Consider the following 20,512-nt stretch of genomic DNA (forward strand, 5'->3'; position numbering starts at 1 on the left):
GCGCCGTGTCCCTTTAAGGAGGCTCGCCGCGCGCCGGGTCCTCCCTCTTCTGTCCTGTTTGTGTTTCTCCTCGACGGTTCGCCTCCCTCGTCGCTCCTTTCGCCTTAACATCTCATTTTTTATACATTTTTGCAAAGGGAGAAGATGGCAGACCTGGGTAAGGGGGTCACGGCCGGGAAACTGGCCAGCAATATGCAGAAAAAAATCACCCGAGCGCAGGAGAAGGTAAGAGGAGGAGGAGGAGCGGGGGATGTGACGAGAAATAACGGCTGTTTTTTTTTTTCTGATGCCTCGCGGTTATTACACGTCAAGCCGTCGCTGCTATTTTCAGGGCTGCATTATAACAGGAAAAAAAGTGATGCGGAAAACAGCGAATATATAATATTACCACGGTACTGCTGCTGTCATTTTCAATAATAACATAAAGGTTCCTGTTTCTGTTGGCGCTCCGATGCAAATATGTTGGAGTAAATATAAGGACCGGGATGTGGCGCGTGACGCCCTGTAAGGATGGGCTCATTGCGTGTTTTAGGGTTCCGTCATTGCAGAAGCAGTTGGGTGCCATCCAGTCATCACCCCCCAGCACATGGAAATCCTGCCAGGAGATTAAAATCCCTCTTCCGTGCAACCCTGGCACTGACCTCCACACAAGCACAAACCTCCACTTGTGCTGCGATTAAGCCTTAGGGGGTCTCCGGTGTTGTGGTCAGAGGTGAGCACAGGTCTGCGGTCCTTGAGCTCCCGGGGGTTTGGAGGGAATGACTGATCATAATGCGATCTGGTTTTTATTGGTAAGGTGAGGAAGGGGTTAAGGAGGGTGATGCACCCTTCGTGACGGAGTCGGAAGGGGGAAACCCCTCTGAAGGCCTTCCCTGTTCCTTCTCTCCGCCTCCCACCTCACTGCCAAGGACACAGGGCTGGACTAAGATGTGGGAACTCCCGCACATCCGTGGATCTTCTGGGCTTTGGTGCGCAGATGAGGAAGGCAGAGTGAATGACCGGTGATGGCCAATGGGAGTGTTTGTGCGTGAGGGGGTTTGGATGCATCGCCCTACCCCGCACGCCGTTCCTGCTGCCTTACCCAAGCACCACGCAGCATCACTGCATCTCCATGACTCAAAGAACGGAAAGCTGTCAGAGCTGCTTTGGAATATCTTCCAGTTTCTTCCGCCTTCACCTCCTGCACAGTCTCTCCACCCCTTTCCTCTGCCATGGTCTCCCTTCCTGCTTATACTTCTGTTCTGAAAGTCTCTTTGGCTGCTGTCCTGTTTGCAGTGTTATTATTCCATTACAAGGCTTCTCACCTCTTGTTTTATCCTGATGGGCTACCAACCATGTCCATTTTCTTAGTGCTTGAACGCCTGTGCCTTTGGTGAATTGATAATAGCTCAAAATTGACTATTTATACTTATTTGTGGTTGCTAGATGTCACTGGAGGTTTACACATAAATCAGCCCACTATGCAAATTCTTCAGTATCATTACTTAGTTACTTATTCCCTAATACAAAGTGTGCTTTTTAATTGCAAGTGGAACATGTTACGTCACAGCAGGATGCGAGTCACTGAGGAGCATTGAGCAACGTACAGAAAGAGTAAATGTAGCTTAATCAGCAAAACTACACTTTTTTTCCCAAGGCGTAGAAGATAAAGTCACAGGGAATACTGCAGAATAACTCAAAATGTGAATGTAAATTTAAACTGTGATCATTTGAAAATATCAGTCAGTCACAAATGAAGTACTGTTCAACTGTAGAGAAACAGAGCTTAGCCAGACGTACAGGAAATCCGCTTTGGTTAGATCAGCCTTAATTGCTCAACCCCGAGGAATATAAGGAATGGTGACCACAACCATTAATTTAAAACATCCGTTTGTTTAATGGAAGCCTGTGGTTGGGAGGTTAAGGATGTTCTAGTGGAACAGCAGAGATTGCATCCTGCAGCCGTTATGAGGGAGGAGTGAACCAGTTGTGGCTGCGTGGCTCTCTGGCCAAGAAGACAATGCACAGAACTGCTCTGTGTGATCCAAATGAATCTTATAGGCAAGGAAACACCAGGGCCTTCAACAAGGATTTGAGTCAAGAGGGTGCTAGCATCTGTCAGTCTGTCTGACATGAAGAGGAAGTGACAATGTTTACGTTAGTTTATTTAGCAAATGCTTTTCTCCTCCACTGAAAACTATGTAGTGTTATCAGCCCACTCCTTCTTCACCAAGGTGACTTACACTGCTAGATACACTACTTACAATGGGTCTCTCATCCATACAGCAGTGGAACACACTCTCTATGTCACTCACACACTATGGGTGAACCCAAACAGCATGTCTTTGGATTGTGGGAGGAAACCAGAGCACCCTGTGGAAACCCATGCAGACACAGGGAGAACATTTAAATTCCACACAGACTGAGCGCTGATCAAACCCACATCCTCTGGCACCACCCATGCACCATGAGACAGCAGCACTACTCGCTGTGCCACAGTGCCCAGTGTCACACCCTGTGTCATGTTTGCACCCTAGGGTTCCCCAGAAACCTGCTTAAACTGTGATGGCAGCAGAGGTTTCCTCCCTGGTCAGCTGTGTACCACTAGAAGTATAGTAGGATTGTGTGTCCCTAAAAGTGCTTGAGTTCTCTAAAATGTGAACAATATCTGGACTAGAGCTGACATGGAGCACCCTGCCAAGTCTAGCCACTATAATCTGATCCCTTTGTATGTTGCCAGTCAAGGCTAAAGGTCTGCCTTTCCTCAATGCTTCTTACTTGATAACCTTGTCTTGATGAGCTGTGATTTCATTATCCGGTATTAGGCACTGAGTTCTGTGTCACAAATGTATATCCGTGTCAGTTTTGCTTTTTTAGTATCTGCGTATATTTTATAGGGAATTTCTGATGCCCAATTAGGAAACACACTACAATGGCTTCAGTGTTCAGCTTTGTAAACTTCTGACCCGTCTAAAATGCTTAGCATATAAGTATCTGCATATTAATGGAATAAAGGTGTACTTATCATATACTGCCCTGTGTATTATTGTACAGAATATCATAACCTGTGATTCCTGAGAATGTGACTGCAAAGGTGCCTCCAGAGACCCCCTACACCTCTTTGTTTTAGCCCTTAATCCTGCACGGTTTTGGCTGCAGGCCTTGCATACACACTTCAGCGTGCAAAGTCCTAACCCTGGGTCTTTGTGCAAATCCACCAGCCTTTGCTCCCGTGCTCTCTCTGCCTTTCCTGCATTATTCTAGTTCCAAGGGTAGTGGCCTGGAGTGAAAATGTTAAAAGATCTGTTAAAACAAAACAGGGCATTGCAACAATTTGTTTCCCATCTTTTCAGCTGTCTTGACTTTGAATGTCAACTCTTGGACTATAAATAATTATGTAAATAGGTGTGGGGTGTCGCTGTTGAAGAAAGACTGGAAAGACCAGTTTCTATACCCCATGTAATGTGTGATCAGGGCACCAATGTCCACCGCTGGTCTCCTCTGTCATTGGAATCCTTTACTTTGATCATAGCTTTGATTTTGACCCAGCAAAAGCTGGAAGCAAAGATTGACTTTGTGGAGTTTGCATGTTCTCCCCGTGTCTGCGTGGGTTTCCTCTGGGTGCTCCGGTTTCCTCCCACAGTCCAAAGACATGCTGTTCAGGTTCCCCCATAGTGTGTGAGTGTCACGCAGTGAGTGTGTTTCACTGATGTATAGAAGAGACACTACTTACAAGCGGTTAATCTAGCAATGTAGTCACCTTGGTGAATAAGGTGTGTCTAGTAACACTACACAGTATCCGTTGTAAGTCGCTTTGGACAAAAGCGTCTAAGTGAATAAATGTCAATGTAAATTGACTTTTGTGCATTGGCTCCATGGTCTTTATTGATGCCCCCTCACTGGCTGTCTTCAGTGACAGTCTCCTGGGCAGAATTGAGCTGATGAGTACAGTCTGACATACTCTATGAATAGTTGATGATCTGGGAGGCTTGTTTGGGCTTTTGGATAAAGAATTGCTTTAAACATCAGGTTAAGCCTGGTCTGAATTATTCATTTAGAACCTGTGGGTGCTGTGCTTGTGTTAAACTGTCACATACACTTGATATGTCACACATCCGGCTTGATGGCTGAGAGAAACTTGGTTTGTGACCAGATCGTAAACACAGAGGGACAAATACTATTGATTAGTGAAACACTTTTCTTTATGGAAACCATCTATCCATCCACCCATTATCAATTAGTACTTGTACAGTGCAGGGTTGAAGAACCTATCCTGGAGACATAGTGTGAGGCAGGGTAGTCTCACATACTCATTAAGTTACACATACACACAAAGGGCAATTTAAAGCCATCAGTTTACTTAAAACATGTGTCTTGGGACTGTGGGTGGAGACTGGAGCACCAGAAGCACACTCGGATGAACGTGGCGAGAAGATGCAAATCTTCTCACATCCTAGGAGCTTACTGGTACCCTTTATTTGTAAGAATTAAACAAGTAAAAAGAACTTTCTAGATTGCTTCACTGCTTTACCATGGTCTTTCCAAAAGGGGCCCTGTCATTGTTAAACATGCAGAGCTGCTAGTTCCTCTCTGCATTACTTCTTCTCTGCCATAGAAGAATGAAGAAGTGAAACGTCAGCAACCACAGAGTGCTCGATATCTCATTTGAAAGGAAGTGTGTATGCCAATCAAATTCAAATATTTAACTTCCAGTTCAATAAATTATATCTATAAAGTTTGCCACATCCGGCAAGAAACTTGAGCTGTTCACTCGGGTATCGCGCTCAGGCCTACTGTCGGCCAAAACCTCACAGTTGTAGGACTGATTAAATTTGATGGTAATTGGCATTATCGCTGAAGAAATGGACTAATAAATTGACAAGGCTGACACCACATCTTTCCTCAGGGGTCATAAATAAACTCGGTGGTGAGCATCCTGCCAGACCCGAAGCTTCTTTCCCTCCTTGTCTTCCTCTTTCCAGCCTCTTTGCATTTGGATTCTGGCATGGTTGTTCAGTTTCGATTCCTCATCACAAAAGTGTTTCATTGACACAAGAATGGTCCATTTTGCACAATCACTTGTCCGTAGATTAAGACTGCCTAGTAATCATATCAAGTCTACCATATCCTTCTAGTTGTACATTTTTTTAAATCTGCGTGCAGTGAAGACCATGAGAAAACAGAAGTTTTCTTTAACATCTTAGTTTTGGTGTTTCCATGAATGGTCTTCATGTGCAGCAGTCTTGTTGCTGACAACATGGTTGTCATCATGAAGTACATCAGAGGACGTAATGTCAGTGGAAGACACAAAACCACATATAATCCCACCCCCCCCCCCCCCCCCCCCCCCCAACAGGACAGCGTAAAATGCAAATAATGAAGACAGACAGATGTTTGAAGGAAGAGATTCCTAAGTGAAATGTAAACTAATCTTTTTTTGAAAATACATGTTTCCCTTTGAGGGGGTGCGGTGGCGCAGTGGGTTGGGCCGCAGTCCTGCTGTTCAGTGGGTCTGGGGTTTGAGTCCCGCTTGGGGTACCTTGCGACGGACTGGCGTCCCGTCCTGGGTGTGTCCCCTCCCCCTCCGGCCTTACGCCCTGTGTTGCCGGGTAGGCTCCGGTTCCCCGTGACCCCGTATGGGACAAGCGGTTCTGCAAATGTGTGTGTGTGTGTTTCCCTTTGATTTCTAAATCTAATTTTATTAGAGTAAATGCATTAGTCACATTTGTTTCAATCATCTTACACCATCAAGTGGTCTCTACTTTTTAATAATGTTACCCTTTGTAAGCTAAGATGCCTGTTGAAACTCAATGTTCAGTTCAAGTGAGAGTAGCTATGGTCCCTGCATGTCACTACTGAGGATGATCATTAGCAGAAGAAGCTGTACTTGTGGCTCCTCTTTACCCCTAAGTAAGAATGTTGACTTTTTATGTTTTAAATCCCATGTTTTACGATAACGAGGGGTAACTGGGTGTTTCTGGTCTGTGAGCATCATCCCCATCCATGCAGGGTGGGTAAGGCCACAGAGCCCAGCCTGTGTCCATGTTGCGCTACCCTGAACCCACAGCGCACCTCTTATGATCCACAGCCATCTAGATAAAGCCTCTGCACCTGCAGTAACAAATTTCAAATCCTCTCTCCACAGGCTGCCTATGACACCCAGCATACTGTAAATATTATGCAAAGACTTCTGTGCAAAGACTCTATATAACATGAGCATTGTGTGTGTCAACAGTTAAGTCATTGAGGTATTGTACCGTTATGTACCAGTAAATGTAGCTGCATTTCACCACCCAGAATACAGATTCTAATAAAGCTTTTCATTTTCATTTCTTGTTCCATTGCTTATTTTATATGACTAGTTCATTCTGAAACTGTCCTCTTGTCTAGACTTGTACTATTTGAGGCTCACTTTGTTGAACTGTGGTATAAAGTACACAGCGGACAGGTCACTCAGAGGCACACTGCTTTGCGCTGCGCTGTCTGTGAAGTGAATAAGTAACCATCCAGAGTAAATATATCATTTCCACTGAAATTATCATAATACTCTAGTTAATTTTGCCCTTTTCCCCAATTTAGTTGCCAGGTATCCAGTTTTAGATGTCCTCCTCAGAGCATGATGCTCACACCAAGTGAAGGAAAGCAAACAGACACACACAACTCATCCCATATATGTGTACTGTGAGCCACCCACTTCTTCTCGCTCTGCAGGATGCAGCTTTCGTGAGGCGATGCATCATGCTTGGAGGAGTGTCCCGGCCTTGTTTGTTCACACACAGCTTATCAGAGGTGTCACGCGGCAGTTTTACCAGTGTGCCCCTTGGTATTTGTCATGGTACAGGTTCTTCAGAAGCTGGGCAAAGCCGACGAGACGAAGGATGCCGCATTCGAGGAATGGGTGACAAACTTCCACAAGCAGCTGGTGAGACCAGGCTTTCGAAAGTGCGTCTTCTTACCGCACCTGAACACGCTGGAGTCATTCAGCATTACTCTAGCTTCCCCCATTTCATCTAGTGCACCTATGACTTTCTGTGATGCTTTCATCTGTCCTCTAATGATCCCTCTGCATTAATTCCCATCCTATCCACATCCTCCAGTTTACTGTCCAACTGCTCTCTCTTTGGCTGTGTCCTGCTGCCACCTGTCTTGGCACTCTCTGATCCATGGACCTTTTCCATTTGCCATACTCCTTTCCTTAATATAAGGGTAATCTCGTGTTTCCTGTCTCCAGGCAGAGGGTACCAAACTCCAGAGGGATCTGAGAGCCTACCTGGCAGCTGTAAAAGGTAGGGGTGCTTTTTCCCACATCCCTATCTATCATCTTACCTGTCTCTGTAATAACCTGTCTGCAGTGCTTTCTCCCCAACTCTGTCTTTGTACCTCAATCCTGGGATGTTCGTCCTTTTCCAACACCTGTGCTCCATCATTACAGTGTTAAGCTCTTGCAGTTAGTTCCCTCACTTGTCCTTTCCTTACAGCAATGCACGAGTCATCCAAGCGCCTCCAGGAGTGCCTGGTGGATATGTACGAGATGGAGTGGTACGGCAAGGATGAGGTGAACTCCATTGCAGAGGTATGCAATACGAGGGGCCCTTAGCCTAAGGAGTGTGTCATTCTTGCAGAATATTACACTCTATGTACGTACATTTTTGTTGTCCTTAAATGTCCATGTTAGAATCTAAATAGTCTTCCTCTTTATTTTTTACTGATCTTGATCTCCACCTTCTGATTCGTTCATGTCATTTCTGTCCATTTTTGCACAAACACATATTACATACTGACATATGCATAGAAGCATAATGTTCTCCTCATGTCACTCTTCCCTTTGTGCTTCTCATCCTTCACTCTGTTCATTTCACTCTGAAGGACATGTTGTAGAAGGAGTTGGACACTGTCCCAGAGGAGCCGAATATAGTAGCTACTTTTTGGTTATATGTGCTACATTAGAAAAGGTTTGGTTTTTGTGGATGTTTCTGTTCGTTTGTGAGAGATAGTGTATTTGTTTGGTTTAAGGTGTGTGTGTGTGCGCGCGTGCGTGTGTGTATACAGTGGCGGTGCAGTTCACTGTGTTGGGTTTGTAGGACACTGACCTGCTGTGGACAGACTTCCATCAGAAGCTGGTGGACCATGCCTTGATCTCCATGGATACATACCTGGGGCAGTTCCCAGATATCAAGGTAGGAGTGGCACAGCTGCCCTGGGCTCCGCCCCCACTCTGTGACCCTTTCTGCCTCGTTGAGCTGTGCGGTCACTCTGCATCCACAGGCACGCATTGCAAAGCGGGACAGGAAGCTGGTGGACTACGATAGCGCACGCCACCACTACGCCTCTCTGCAGAAGGGCAAGAAGAAGGATGATGTCAAGGTTGCCAAGGTAACGGAAGTGCGGGCGCACTCGGCAGGTGCACTGACTGCTCCAGTGTCGCAGCCGTGGGGGGCGGAGAGTCGCGTGGTGTTGGCACTGACAGGGTAACTGTGGGCCTGAGTGGGTAATTAATCAGCAGCTGCAGAGACACACGAACAGTGAACACTGGCACACTAAACTGAGTGAGTGACTGTGTGTGTCTGTTGCTAACCTTATGAGGCCGTAATATGGAAGCTATCCTTATAAGATAGTAACCCAGGAAAGGAGACTTGGGTAAAAAGGCATTTTAAATTGTGTAATCTAAGGAATCTTAAGGAGTATATATGAAAATGTTATGTTTATCAGCTTTTACTATTTTCCAGTTATGCTACCGGTAGAGTTAAAATTGTGTGTTTTCTTAATGTGGAGCTCTCACTTTTGCCAGGGAAGAGCCATCACATGTTTGTGTGCATTAGGTTATAACACTGCAAACGAGAACTGTCTGTCTGTTTGTCTGTCTGCCTCTCTGTCTGTACGTCTGTCTGACGTGTGTATGGTAACTGCGGCTGTGCCTCTCAACGCTCTCTCTCTTTCCCTGCCCCTGTGCACGACCAGCCGGTCTCTCTCCTGGAAAAGGCAGCACCGGGCTGGGCGCAGGGGATACTGTCAGCGCACCATGTCGCTCAAACTAACCTGTCCAGAAGTCAGGTGAACGTGAAACAAGACCCTACCCCCCACCCAACCCCCTGCCCACCTCCCTCAGCATGTGGCTGCTGCACCCTCCACCCTGATGCCTTGCATCTGCATGTGCCTCAGAAAACCCCCAAACCGTACTCTCCACCGTCATCTCGGGATTCTCCCCAATTCTCCCTTAAATCTAAAAAGTGAGCGCTCCTTTTCGTTGTTTGTTTTGGTTGCTCCAGCTGATCCGTCTGTTTTGTTTCCTTTGTTCCTGAACCACAATGAGGCCTGTTTCCCTTGGCGACTGCTGTTCTGTTTGCCCCCCATTGGGCCCATGCATTCCACATGTCTGTGGTGTGTTACTGAATGTTCTGCTTCAGTGTTGTTTGTGGTGTGCATTGCCATTTTGCCGACATAGTCATTGTGTGAGGGTGCATTGGAATTGTTGGACTCGCTGAATTTGAAATGATGGAGGTATAACATGATTAGTTGCAGATTTGGGATCAATAATAAAACGAATGCAGCGACATCTGAAAGTTCTGTTCTGGCTTGCCTTTCATTTTCGGGTTACGCCCGCTGCACGCATATTCACGTTCGTGTGTGGGTGGCTGCTTTTGAATGGACCATGTCCAGGCTGAGGAAGAATTAGGAAGAGCTCAGAAGGTATTTGACGAGATCAACGAGGACCTACAAGAGGAGCTTCCATCCCTATGGAACAGGTGAGGCCAACCAGGCAAGTTGGACGCGGAGTTCCGGGAACTTTCAGATCGCCACCCTGTGACATGCGTTTCCCCTCTCTCGGCACAGCCGCGTCGGCTTCTACGTCAACACCTTCCAGAGCGTGGCAGGGCTAGAGGAGAAGTTTCACAGGGAAATGGGGAAGGTGAGACCTCACCTCAGAGTTCAGTGTTCTCACATTCATGGTCTGGTTGTTCTCCTTTATTGCAACCGCTCACGTTCACCTCTCCGTCTCTCCATCTACAGCTGAGCCTAAACCTCAATGACGTGTTGGACAAACTGGAGGAACAGTAAGTGTTTGAGTGGCCCGCTGTAATAAACCCAATCCTTGTAGCTCTGTTCAGTCTTTGCCATGTACATTTGTAACCCGCAACACTACAGCATGTACACTTATGTTTTTGAACCAACCAAAACCACGTAACCACATATTGTCCTCATTTTGACATGTTTCTCTACCAGCAGCTCTCCACATTTGGTTACAGTGATATGATGTGTATTGTACTGCCTTCTGGGACGGTCATCCCTGTTTTTGTTTTTGATTGTAAGTTGGCGAATTATGTTTTAGAATAAACACCCCCCACCCCTTCCCCCTGCCTCACCTTCCCCCACCCACAGAAAGGCAGGTAAAGTGAGTCAGAAGACAGCAGCTGCGGTGAAGAGGTAACTTTCTGGAAAGGAAGTGCTTGCCACAGTCTGACAGATGCTCATGGTGCGGCGGGAAGTGGGCGTGTTTAGATAGCCTCTGGAGGGCAGGGGGAATCAAATTTTTTTTTGCCTGCATGCTGAAGAGCACGTTGGCATTTAGGAGGTGTTTGTGGCTAGGATTGTGACATTAGAATATGATGCGCAGGCAAAGGGTACGAGCTCTGGGAGCACATGGTTATGCCAACATCCTGGGGTCTGGTCAGAGAAATCTGACTGTGATGAGTGAGATTCTGCTCTAGTGGGCTGAGGTAGCTGTAGCTGCTGCAGTAAACGGCTGTGCTAACAGAATGCATTTGCATGGTGAGAGCCCTGTGCAGGCTGAATTGACTACGCTGTGGCAGCGTTGGGGTAAACTGCCTAATAACACACAGTGTGCACTGCATCGTGCATGGTGGCGGTAAGACTGCATGGCCGCACGTATGTCCACGGAGAATTAGCATGATCACATGCGTGTCCACAGTACATCCATTTGTTGACATGTGTTGGCAGAAGTAGGGAAGTGAGCTTACAGGATCCATAGGCAGACAAAAGACTCATGCTGACTTGTCTTACACCTGCTAGTCCAGAGGGTCTCAGTCTTCTCCCCACTGTATCTGAAACAGGGGTTTAGTAATGATCGGTGCTGCCCCTAGTGGTAGAAATCAACACCTGGTTTAGACACCTGACTCCATGCCGGCCGCTTCCATGTCAAATGTTACTCCTCTTTGTCCTTTTTCTTCTGCAGCAACACAGGTGGAACCAACAATGCGCTTACTCCTGGGGGGACCGGCGCTCCCGCCATTCCCAAGTCTCCATCTAAGGTAGAGTCTAAGAAAGGGTTGCTGTGAGTGGGTGGTACCCCGTCAGTAAAGGGATGCGGTGGTACTTTGCGTGTTCTGAGGACTGGGAGTTTGGGGATTTGTTTTTGTCATGACATATACACCCTGTGGCCATTTTTGTCCAGTAAAGAGCATCAAGTTGAGCATCAAATTTTCTTACCTCGAAGTGGAAGCAGAGCTTTGCAGCATCAGTTGGCGTGGAACCCAGATGGGAGTGTGGTTAAATCTGAATCACATATGTGCTGTCTGCCACAAGGTGCTGGTGTCTTTTTTTGGCAAAGCCTGACCCATGCATGTGTGGCTGGAATGCATACACCACCACTCCTTACAGCAGCAAGACCCAGGCCAGAGCTTTAAGTCAGAAATGATATTACAGGAAGGATAGCCCTTTGTCTCAGCACCATGTCAATAACCGTGTTGTGTTAACCACACGCCGTGTTGCTCTCTCTCTCTCTCGTGGCTGACATCAAAACCTCTGTGTGTGTGTGTGTGTGTGTGTGTGTGTGTGTGTGTGTGTGTGTGTGTGCGTGCGCGTGTGCGCATGCGTGCACGCGACTCTGCAGCTGAAGCCAGGGCCTCCATTGCCCCCACCACCAAAGGTCACCCCGTCCAAAGACCTCAAACCGGAAAACATCATCAACCTGTTTGACGATGCATTCGTGCCTGAAATAAACGTTTCGTCCCCTTCGCAGGTCAGACGGTCAAAAAAACTTCTTGCTCTCACAGCAGTTCGCATATCACCCCCATCACCCCTGTGTGCATCTTCATTCCCATAACATCACCTCACTTCCACCTTCTTTTACTCCCTCCTCATATCATTCTCCTAAAACAGTAACTGCACACATTTAATCTATCAATATTGGTATTAATAATTGCATGATTAGCAGGACTTCATTTAAATAGTCAAATTCACCGTTTTCTCAAACAAAGACTATTTCATAAAAACCCATTCTGGACAACTTCATGAAGGCGATTACCATTATTCCCTTTGGCCACACCTCCTTCATTTCCTCCCAGCTATGGCCTGAAGGTCTACGGTTCAGCAAATCCACCGTTGAATTGCTTTGCTTGTCTCTCTGTAATGACAGTTTGAGGCCCCTGCAGGGGGCAGTCTTCTCGATATGGACTTTGATGCGCTGCAGTCCACCTCCAGCGCTCCGGCCACACATGTGGCACCCCAGGTGGGTTTCTGCTCTGGATGACCTCCAGATGACCATGCAGGTGGTCGAGGCGGTCAGGAGCAGGTCACGAGTAGGTCGGGAGTCTTCAGTCTACAGTCAGACTGGCTGTTGCAGAGCCAAATGCAGAGGTCCAAGCTCCAGGGTCTCAGGGCCCCAAATCTGTTGTGTGTGTTGCTCACATCTTCTGTTAATGAAAGTTTACTTATCTAAAGCATCACACTAAAAGCTGCTTACAAAACTTAGGCTGTTTGTACTTTCTCACCGTTTCTAACGCCAGTTATTGAACCCTTCAGCTGAGGCTAAATGTCTGTCTCAAGACTGCAACCCCCCATGATGTTTCAGCTGTGCAAACCATTGATCAAACTTCTGATCTGCGACTGTGTTTGCTTCCTTGTTCTATGTGACCTCAAAAATCTATTATTATATCTCCAACTGTAGAAGAGCCCTTTACAGTTGAAATAAACTTGTCGGATAGAATCGCAGTTAAGGAATCGGAAATGAAAACATCTAGTTGAGATGCGTTATTGACATCGTTGCTATGGTAACATGTCACTCCCCCTGACATTAACCTGTCAATGTCTCATTCGCATTGCCTCACGGAAGGCGGGGTCGTGGGACCCATGGGAAGTAAGTTTCTTGTTTTCCTTTGGTCATTAAATATGCTGGACTCATGAGATTCTCAGTCTTCTCCTCTATGCTGCTGTGGTCGAACCTGTCCTGACGTGGTGCTCCCTGGCCCTCCGAGCCCTTTGCATTGTACTTTACCAGGTATAGAGGGACGGGGGCATCTGAAGGGCACGTGTCGCCCATATCCAATCTGACACCTGTACCCACCCTTGTACCCACCCTTGTACCACCCTGTACTCTTGCACCCATGTACATTGTATGGTATCCAACTATGGAGAAATAAGTCTTTTGTCTGGAGGTTCACTTCCAATGGTCACTTCTTTCTTTTGGACATCATTGTTTCTAGTGGTGTTTACACAAAGAGACGGTACCAGCTAAGAAAGGGGCGTCTAAAATTTTTCTACCTAGGGCCGCAATCACTATTGCAAACAGGTCCGAGGACCACATGTAAAAAAAAAAAAAAAAAAAAATCATAGTGACATACTGATATTATTTCAAAAATGATTGTTGTATTTTCTTTAGGTGCAGTGTGTGTTTGTGTGTCTAACTATACCTTACACAGAATTTGTAGTGTTTATCATGAGTATAGGATAATTTTACGAATGATCTTGCGAGCTGCAGTGTTTGAAATGGCGAGCTGCACGTTGGACTCCCTTGTGCTAAGAAATCATGAGATAAATCAAGGGAGCAGGTAAAGGAAAGAAGGAAGGAGGAGGAACCAAATTCCTGTGTCCACCTCAGACCTAGCATTGCATTTTTGTCCACTCCAGAGGACATATATTTTTAAGCATATATTCCACAGTGTAATTCCTTCAATTCTGAGTTTGAATGTGCCTTACAGAGGTAATATTGTATGGCTTTCACATATCCAAAAAAGTTTTCTTCTGGGCCTCATGAAGATACAGTATGTGCAAAATGTTGCCCAGGGGCAACTTTTAGTTGTTGGTCCCTCATAGTCCCACCACCAAACTCCCGAAGTTATCATCCGTGAACAAGCAGGTTTGCGTGACTGTGTGTGCGTGTGTGTACACTCAGATGTGTTCCAGGTACAACAACGGCACCTGAAAGCTCTGTTCCTTTCTTCCTGCTTTCTCATTACAGGCTGATGGCACTGAAACTGCTGCGCAAACAGCGGAAACAGAGTCTGTAAGTCACTGTGTCCACACACACACACACACATACATATAAATATATAAATACAGCCATGTAAATGCGAAAGAAAAATAACATTGAGATGTTTGACGATGACAGTCCGACTGCTGTGTTATACCTAGAGCAGTCATCAGTCAGTGTTACTTTACCGCAGTGTGATCTGAGACACAATTCTTTTTGTTACTCAAAGTTCATTAGCTCTTCGGTTCTTACATACATATTTGTCTGATCTGCTCAGGATGCTGCTGCTCCCAGCCAGCCAGCTGAGACTTTGCCAGAGACGACCAACGGCTCCACAGAAGATGCAGAGATGCCCCCGGGATTCCTCTATAAAGTGAGTAATGTAGGCAGCAGGTACTGTGGTGGTTAGTCCTCGCCTTGCAATCACAAAGTCACAGGTTCAAATCACACTTGTCGCAGTAGTACCCTTGACTGAGGGACTTGCCATGAATTGATAGATTAAAAATGATTGAGTATTTTAATTGCAAGTAGCACTGTAAACTGTGATGGAGAAAAGTGTCAACTAAAAAAATTAATAATGGCACTACTGAACCTGCTGTTTTAGTTATGATATTGGCTTTACATTAATCTGTGATCATTAAGCTGTGATTGGTTTCGATTGTCAGTGTGATAGGAAGTAGGTCTCCCATATTGACTGTCCTGTAAATGGGTAAATCACTGTAAGAGGCACAGTCTACAAACCTATCATTGTAAGTTAACTTGGACACTGTGTCCGCTAATGAAATGTCCATGTGTACGATTTTGTCTTTACGGTGGGATGTAAACCACATTTGTTTGTGTGAATGTATGACCAAGGTGGTGGTGATGCACGAATACACAGCCAGTGACGCAGATGAGCTGGAACTGAAGAGCGGGGAGGTGCTGCTGGTCGTGACCTTCGACAAGCCCGAGGAACAGGTTGGTGTTGGTGTGGCCACCAGCCCTGAGTGCGGGGATTGCTGCAAACGTGCGTGTCCCACCAAGGTGCGGCTGTGTGTCCATTCACCCTCAGCTGCCTGTTCGCAGGATGAAGGCTGGCAGATGGCTGTGAAGGAGTCCTACTGGCTTGAGAACAAGGACCTCAAGGCCAAAGGAGTGTTCCCAGAAAACTTCACCCAGCGTCTGTGAGTGGGGACCTCCCACCCTCCTCCCTGCTCCTCTGCTGCTGCCACCCACCCCACCCCCCACAGTGCTCCCAGGAAACTGGACGGGGGACACCATACGTGCATCAGTTGGAGTCATGGCAAAGCATTTTCCCATGTGTGTTAAAATGTGATGGCAGGTTTGTAATTGTGCACTCAGGTTGATTTGTGTTCTTGTTTGTTGTTTTTTTTAATTTGTCCACAGGAAGGTCGAAAAGGCACAGCTTTTTTACCGGTTGTTTAGGGTTGGGTTCACACCCCCACTATAATCATTGTACGTCACTTTGGAGAACAGCATCTCCTAAATAAATAGATGTCGAAAGTAAATGTCAGTAACACTGACTGCCCCCTGCGGAATTTGGACAAGACAGCAGATTCCTTGGGTTCTGCTTATTGCCCCAGTTTTGGTGTAGCTGGTTCCGCTGCTGTGGTCGTCAAACTGAAAGTCCATCTAACACAAAAATGGAAATGTCCTTAGTAGATCGAACAAGACTTTTAGTTTGTTAAAAATTAACTGGAGATGAGCTTTGTAAAAACTTATTAGCAAATGTTTTCTCAAAAAATTAGTTGAATTTAAAAGGGGGCAGCTGGTAAAAGGTCTTAGTGCAACAGGTGTCTAGTTTCCAAAGTCTGGTTGTAATTGATTATTAAAGCATTAGAAGTCACTCGTCCATAGAATGCATTCTGAAATTGAATACCAGATTAACAAATTTGGCTAAACATTAATTAAAAAAAAAAAAAAAAGTGACATGCCTACTTGTTAAAGGGAATATCTGAGTGGTTCTCTCCTGACGTGGGGACTGACTGAGGGACATGCCTCTTCACTGTGTACAAAACACATGCGCTGTTGAATTTTTCATTTTTGCTCCCGAAAAGAGATGGGATCAAACACCCAACCACCTCCACCACTGCGCTCAGGTGTACCTGTACCTGTTGACTCCTACTGGACCCCAGCTTGCCGGTGTTTTTTTTTTTTTTTTTCCCCCCCACCCCTCGCTTCACACACTCCCTGAAATCAGACATATGTTACACAGATATGTCTGCTGGAAACTTGTAGAAAATGGAAGACATTTTTCTCTGGAAAGAACCCACAGCTGCTGCTTTACTGTGAAATCCATTCTTTTGTTTCCAGTGATTCCCCCCCCCCCCCCCCCCGAGGACTGATCCTCTTTCGGGGCTGTGAAAGCCAGGATTCCGACTGATATTGCGTCCGTTGGTTACAGATCCTGTCCGTTCATCTCACTAATTCCCCTTTAGAGGTAGATCCCGATTGGAATGCTGGTTCGTAATGTTCATCAGACAGTGCAGAGTTATTTCTCATGTGTTCTTGAAATAAAAAGGACTTGTTTAATACTGACGTTGTATCGCTAGTGGCCTCAGTGGATCGTCGTCTGAATCCCTTTGTGGCACCAGGATGCTCCCTTTCCTGAAACACTGGAACATCTGCGCTGTGAGATGCTGTGTGTTACCTTGTCCTCCATGGAGCCCTGGTTGAGGACTTTTTTGTTGCCATAGAAACAGGCAGTGTCATAGTGCTGTGGAACTGTACCTCTGGGCTCCCGGACTCCCCACCACCAGCATTACCCACCTGCCCCCCAGCATGCTCTCCTGATACTATTCCCAATACTAAAGAACATGATCTTGGGCTTCGTGGTCAGCTCTCTTCAGCAAACACTGTATGTGTGAGGAAATATGTGAGGCTGGTTTATATTTTTGTGTGCACTTTTGTAGCCTATTAATGGAACTGTGGAGGAACGTGTTTCTGGGAGGTCGAGCAGATGGAGGGAGTGGTGCAAAACAGGTCTTGACGGACCGGTTCCGAAACCCTCTACTGAATGGGTTGGGGTTGGGGGTGGGGGGGTGTGGGCCTGCAGACTTGCCCAGCACTGTTCACTCTGACACATTTGTACTGTTTCTGTGTAATGCATTGTGTCATGTTTAGGAGAACCTGTTCGCATATATAGGTACATAAATATATTCGGTCTTTGGGTAAATTGGTGTCATGAGCATGCAACGTCCCCTGAGTGGATTTCTCAGTGTTTACTTCTTGGAGCAGTGGGTGGTGGAAAGGCCATCTCGCCACAAACTGACAGACCTATGAACATGTTCGTTGTACATCTTGTAACCAGCTGTCGCAACTCTGACAATAAATATGAATCACATCCTAGACTGTGTGCTTCTTCTGTTGTCAGGCGTTCCTGTTCCGTACTGTCGTCATTGCGGGGTCGTGAAAAGCAGATGTAAACAGCATCAAAAAGAGATGCAGTCCACTTATCCTGTTATGTTATGCTTGTGTTAAAGCGCTCTGTGTCACTGCATGAGAAGAGCACTGTATAAAAAGAATTGAATTATGTAATTATTATTGTAATGGAAAAATGCCACCTGCATGACAGCAGCAATCTGTTATTGTGGCAAAGTGCAGAAAAGGTGTCAAAATCATTGTGATCCAGTTAATGTGGTAGTGCTTAGAGCTGAAAGACCTGGCCTCTAATCCTCTTCGCACTATAGTACTCAGAATTCCTCCAGTAAATATTCCCCAGATGTATAAATGGGAAAATAATTGAAAGCAGCTCAGTATACAAACCTAACCTTGTAAGTCTCTTAAGAGAAAAAGCACCACTTGAATGAATAAATAATTTGTCCCATTGGTTTTCATACCAGATTTCTGCAGTCAGTCATATTACAAGCTAAATCCCTGCTTCTCTGCTTAATGCAGTGTGTTGTCCAGAGTACAACATTTAACTGATGTGTTTACACTTGTACATTATCATATGAAAAATTGCAATGTACCTTATCAAAATAATGCAGGGTTTTTAAAAAATTGAGGAAATTTTTTTCATGCAATACAGGGGTTGACCTGCAGGGGGCAAGATGACACCACAAGAAGCTCTGACCCTGGCTGACCCTCTTGAGAGGTGCACAGCAGTGCTGTCCGTGGTCCTGAAGGTTCTGCCCACCGTCTCATTGTTCTGTCTCTGTCTCTGTCAAGGAAATCATCGGCCCTGCATGGGGCAACATGTTTTATGCTTGTCCCTCACTGACTTTCACGTAACGATTACCACACTCAGTCCTGTTACCTAGTCAGGTGGTGTACTTTACTGTTTTTCTGATCTTTGCATCTACCCCCATGGCTCTTCTTACCACTTTTATCTTATATTCTGAGTGTGATGATGGGGACAATTACAGCACAACGCATGTATTGCAACTAGCACAAAGCAAATCAAGACATTACCGGTGTGTTTTGAACGGTGATGCCACGTGTAAAATCACAGCGTGAGGTCAATACGTAAAGGCCGAGAAGCCAATCGGCAGTTGGCGCGATGAAGAGAGAGGTCGTATGATGTCCCACATGGTACGTCACGGTCGATTTGTTGCTCCGAAATGGCAAGACAGCTTGAGGTATTAACGCAGTGAAACAAGGCACGGTACAACAGTCACCAGGATGACAGACTGTGTGTGTGTGTGTGTTTGTGTGTATTTGTTTGTATGCCCTACTAGCAATGAGGTTTTAGGTTTTTTACTGCCACCATGTGGGGACATACAGAACTGCAATATCAACAGGTGTCGACATGCAGCAATGATTGACAGTTCATGAGTAATTCTTCAAGCGAAGTGCTTGGAATTTACATTCATCTGATGCTTTTCTCCAAAGCGACTTATGATGTTAATTTACCTACACTTATTTACCCATTTATATAGCCGGGTAATTTTACTGGAGTAATTTTTAGGGTAAGTGCTTTGCTCAAGGGTACTGCAGCTGGAGGTGGGATTCGAACCTGCAACCTTTGGGTCCGATGGCAGCAGTTCTAAGCATAAATAAGAAACTTGCATGAATGAGAGGTCAAAATGCAGACGACAGGGACACTGGCCCCCCATGCACAAGCCCCCCAGTTGGGGGTCACAGGGTCTCAAACTTGCCACCTCTGTGTCCTCCACTCGCCTGGTGGCACATGTCTGTCTCCGCAGTCGCACACACGGTCTGGGAAGAAGAGAGACAGCCTGTGGTCCAGGAACGGGTGTGACTGTGCCTTTGCAGCCACGCTACTTGTGTGTACATGTTGTGTGTACATGATTTTACTAAGCCCTTCTGAGGAAACATTCCCACAAGGACAAGCAACACTAGAAAACACACCGTAGAGATCAAACGCCCTTTTCCGAAGTTATTGAAATTCTTAAGTTAAGCTAAAGATGTCAAAACCTTTTTTCGGCGGGGGTGGGGGCGGTTAGGAATCATTAATTTGACTTCCGGTCTTATAGACCACCTGTCCAGTGTCACACCTGTGTAGTGACATCATAACGTCCTGAGCTAAAATTGTACTTTTCCCCCCTTTAATCAGCCTCTGATTTCTGAAATGATAGTCAGCATGGCCAAAGTATGCTATTTATTCCATCCTCAAAACAAGATATGATATTTCCTGGTTATTATCATTTCTGAGCTAGAAGTTTTGCATTATGATTGGATGTAAATGAAACTTTATTGCATTAAAAGTAATAATAATGCTATAAATGTTCTCATAAGGGTAGGTCGAGGGCCGAAATTAAGATTTGGAAACGCTTTATTTAGACGATGTGTGGAAAAAGGAGCCCTGCCTTCTGTGACACAGAGGTGTTGTTGGGTTGTGTCACAGGATTTCCTAACACCCCTCTCCCCACCCCCACCCCCACCCACGCATTCGGCAAGGATCCCCGTCGCACCAACGGCCTGCACCCGGCATCACCTCCCTCTTATAGGACTTACCACACTGGGGATATTTCTGTTACTTTTAATTTCCAAAAATAGATCTTTAAATAGTTTTTTGAACAACAAACATTTAGACATCTCAATACAAAGTAAATACGGGCTTAAAATAGTTAAGTACTTTTCTAACAAAGAAACAACACATTTGCACCCGCCCCCACACACACGCACAGAGTACAAAGAGACAACAGGGGTGAAACGCAGAGGGTACATTAGACATACCGCGGTACAGGGTTAACCTGGGCAGTCGGTGTGACCGCGAGGGAAAAGGGGGATCTGCCTGCTTGGGCTTCAGCAGGAGAATAGAGGCTTTGGTTTAGTACAAGTCTCTGGATTTAGGTCTTTTAACAAAGTCCGGTAAAAAATGTAAACGTGTCGGCAATGATTAACAGGGTCTCTGTGTCACTC

At 45.9% G+C, this 20,512-nt stretch overlaps 1 protein-coding gene across 3 annotated transcripts; it reads left to right on the forward strand.

Moving 5' to 3' along the window:
- On the forward strand, positions 1-16,512 carry bin1a (bridging integrator 1a). 3 transcript variants are annotated; one of them, XM_018726097.2, is made up of 19 exons: positions 1-225; positions 6,821-6,901; positions 7,211-7,265; positions 7,458-7,552; positions 8,061-8,156; positions 8,245-8,352; positions 8,938-9,030; positions 9,637-9,722; positions 9,811-9,886; positions 9,988-10,031; positions 10,357-10,401; positions 11,171-11,246; positions 11,828-11,956; positions 12,353-12,445; positions 13,049-13,072; positions 14,174-14,218; positions 14,463-14,558; positions 15,041-15,142; positions 15,251-16,512. In XM_018726097.2, the coding sequence occupies exons 1-19, from the start codon at positions 145-147 to the stop codon at positions 15,350-15,352; spliced, it is 1,527 nt and encodes a 508-aa protein (XP_018581613.1). In that variant the 5' UTR covers positions 1-144; the 3' UTR covers positions 15,353-16,512. The 3 variants fall into 3 exon arrangements, with proteins under 3 accessions (XP_018581613.1, XP_018581620.1, XP_018581628.1); XM_018726104.2 differs by lacking the exon at positions 10,357-10,401; XM_018726112.2 differs by lacking the exons at positions 11,828-11,956; positions 12,353-12,445; positions 13,049-13,072.
- The last annotated feature ends 4,000 nt before the right edge of the window (positions 16,513-20,512 follow it).

The sequence above is a fragment of the Scleropages formosus genome, chromosome 14 (genome assembly GCF_900964775.1).
Source record: "Scleropages formosus chromosome 14, fSclFor1.1, whole genome shotgun sequence".
Lineage (NCBI taxonomy): Eukaryota > Metazoa > Chordata > Actinopteri > Osteoglossiformes > Osteoglossidae > Scleropages > Scleropages formosus.

Bases quoted from the DNA above. Each gene is read 5' to 3' on its own strand.
- bin1a (XM_018726097.2), top strand. From the start codon at position 145: ATGGCAGACCTGGGTAAGGGGGTCACGGCCGGGAAACTGGCCAGCAAT. The intron at 10,032-10,356 runs GTAAGTGTTTGA...CCCCACCCACAG, and splicing joins TTGGACAAACTGGAGGAACA to AAAGGCAGGTAAAGTGAGTC. The intron at 14,219-14,462 runs GTAAGTCACTGT...TGATCTGCTCAG, and splicing joins AAACAGCGGAAACAGAGTCT to GATGCTGCTGCTCCCAGCCA.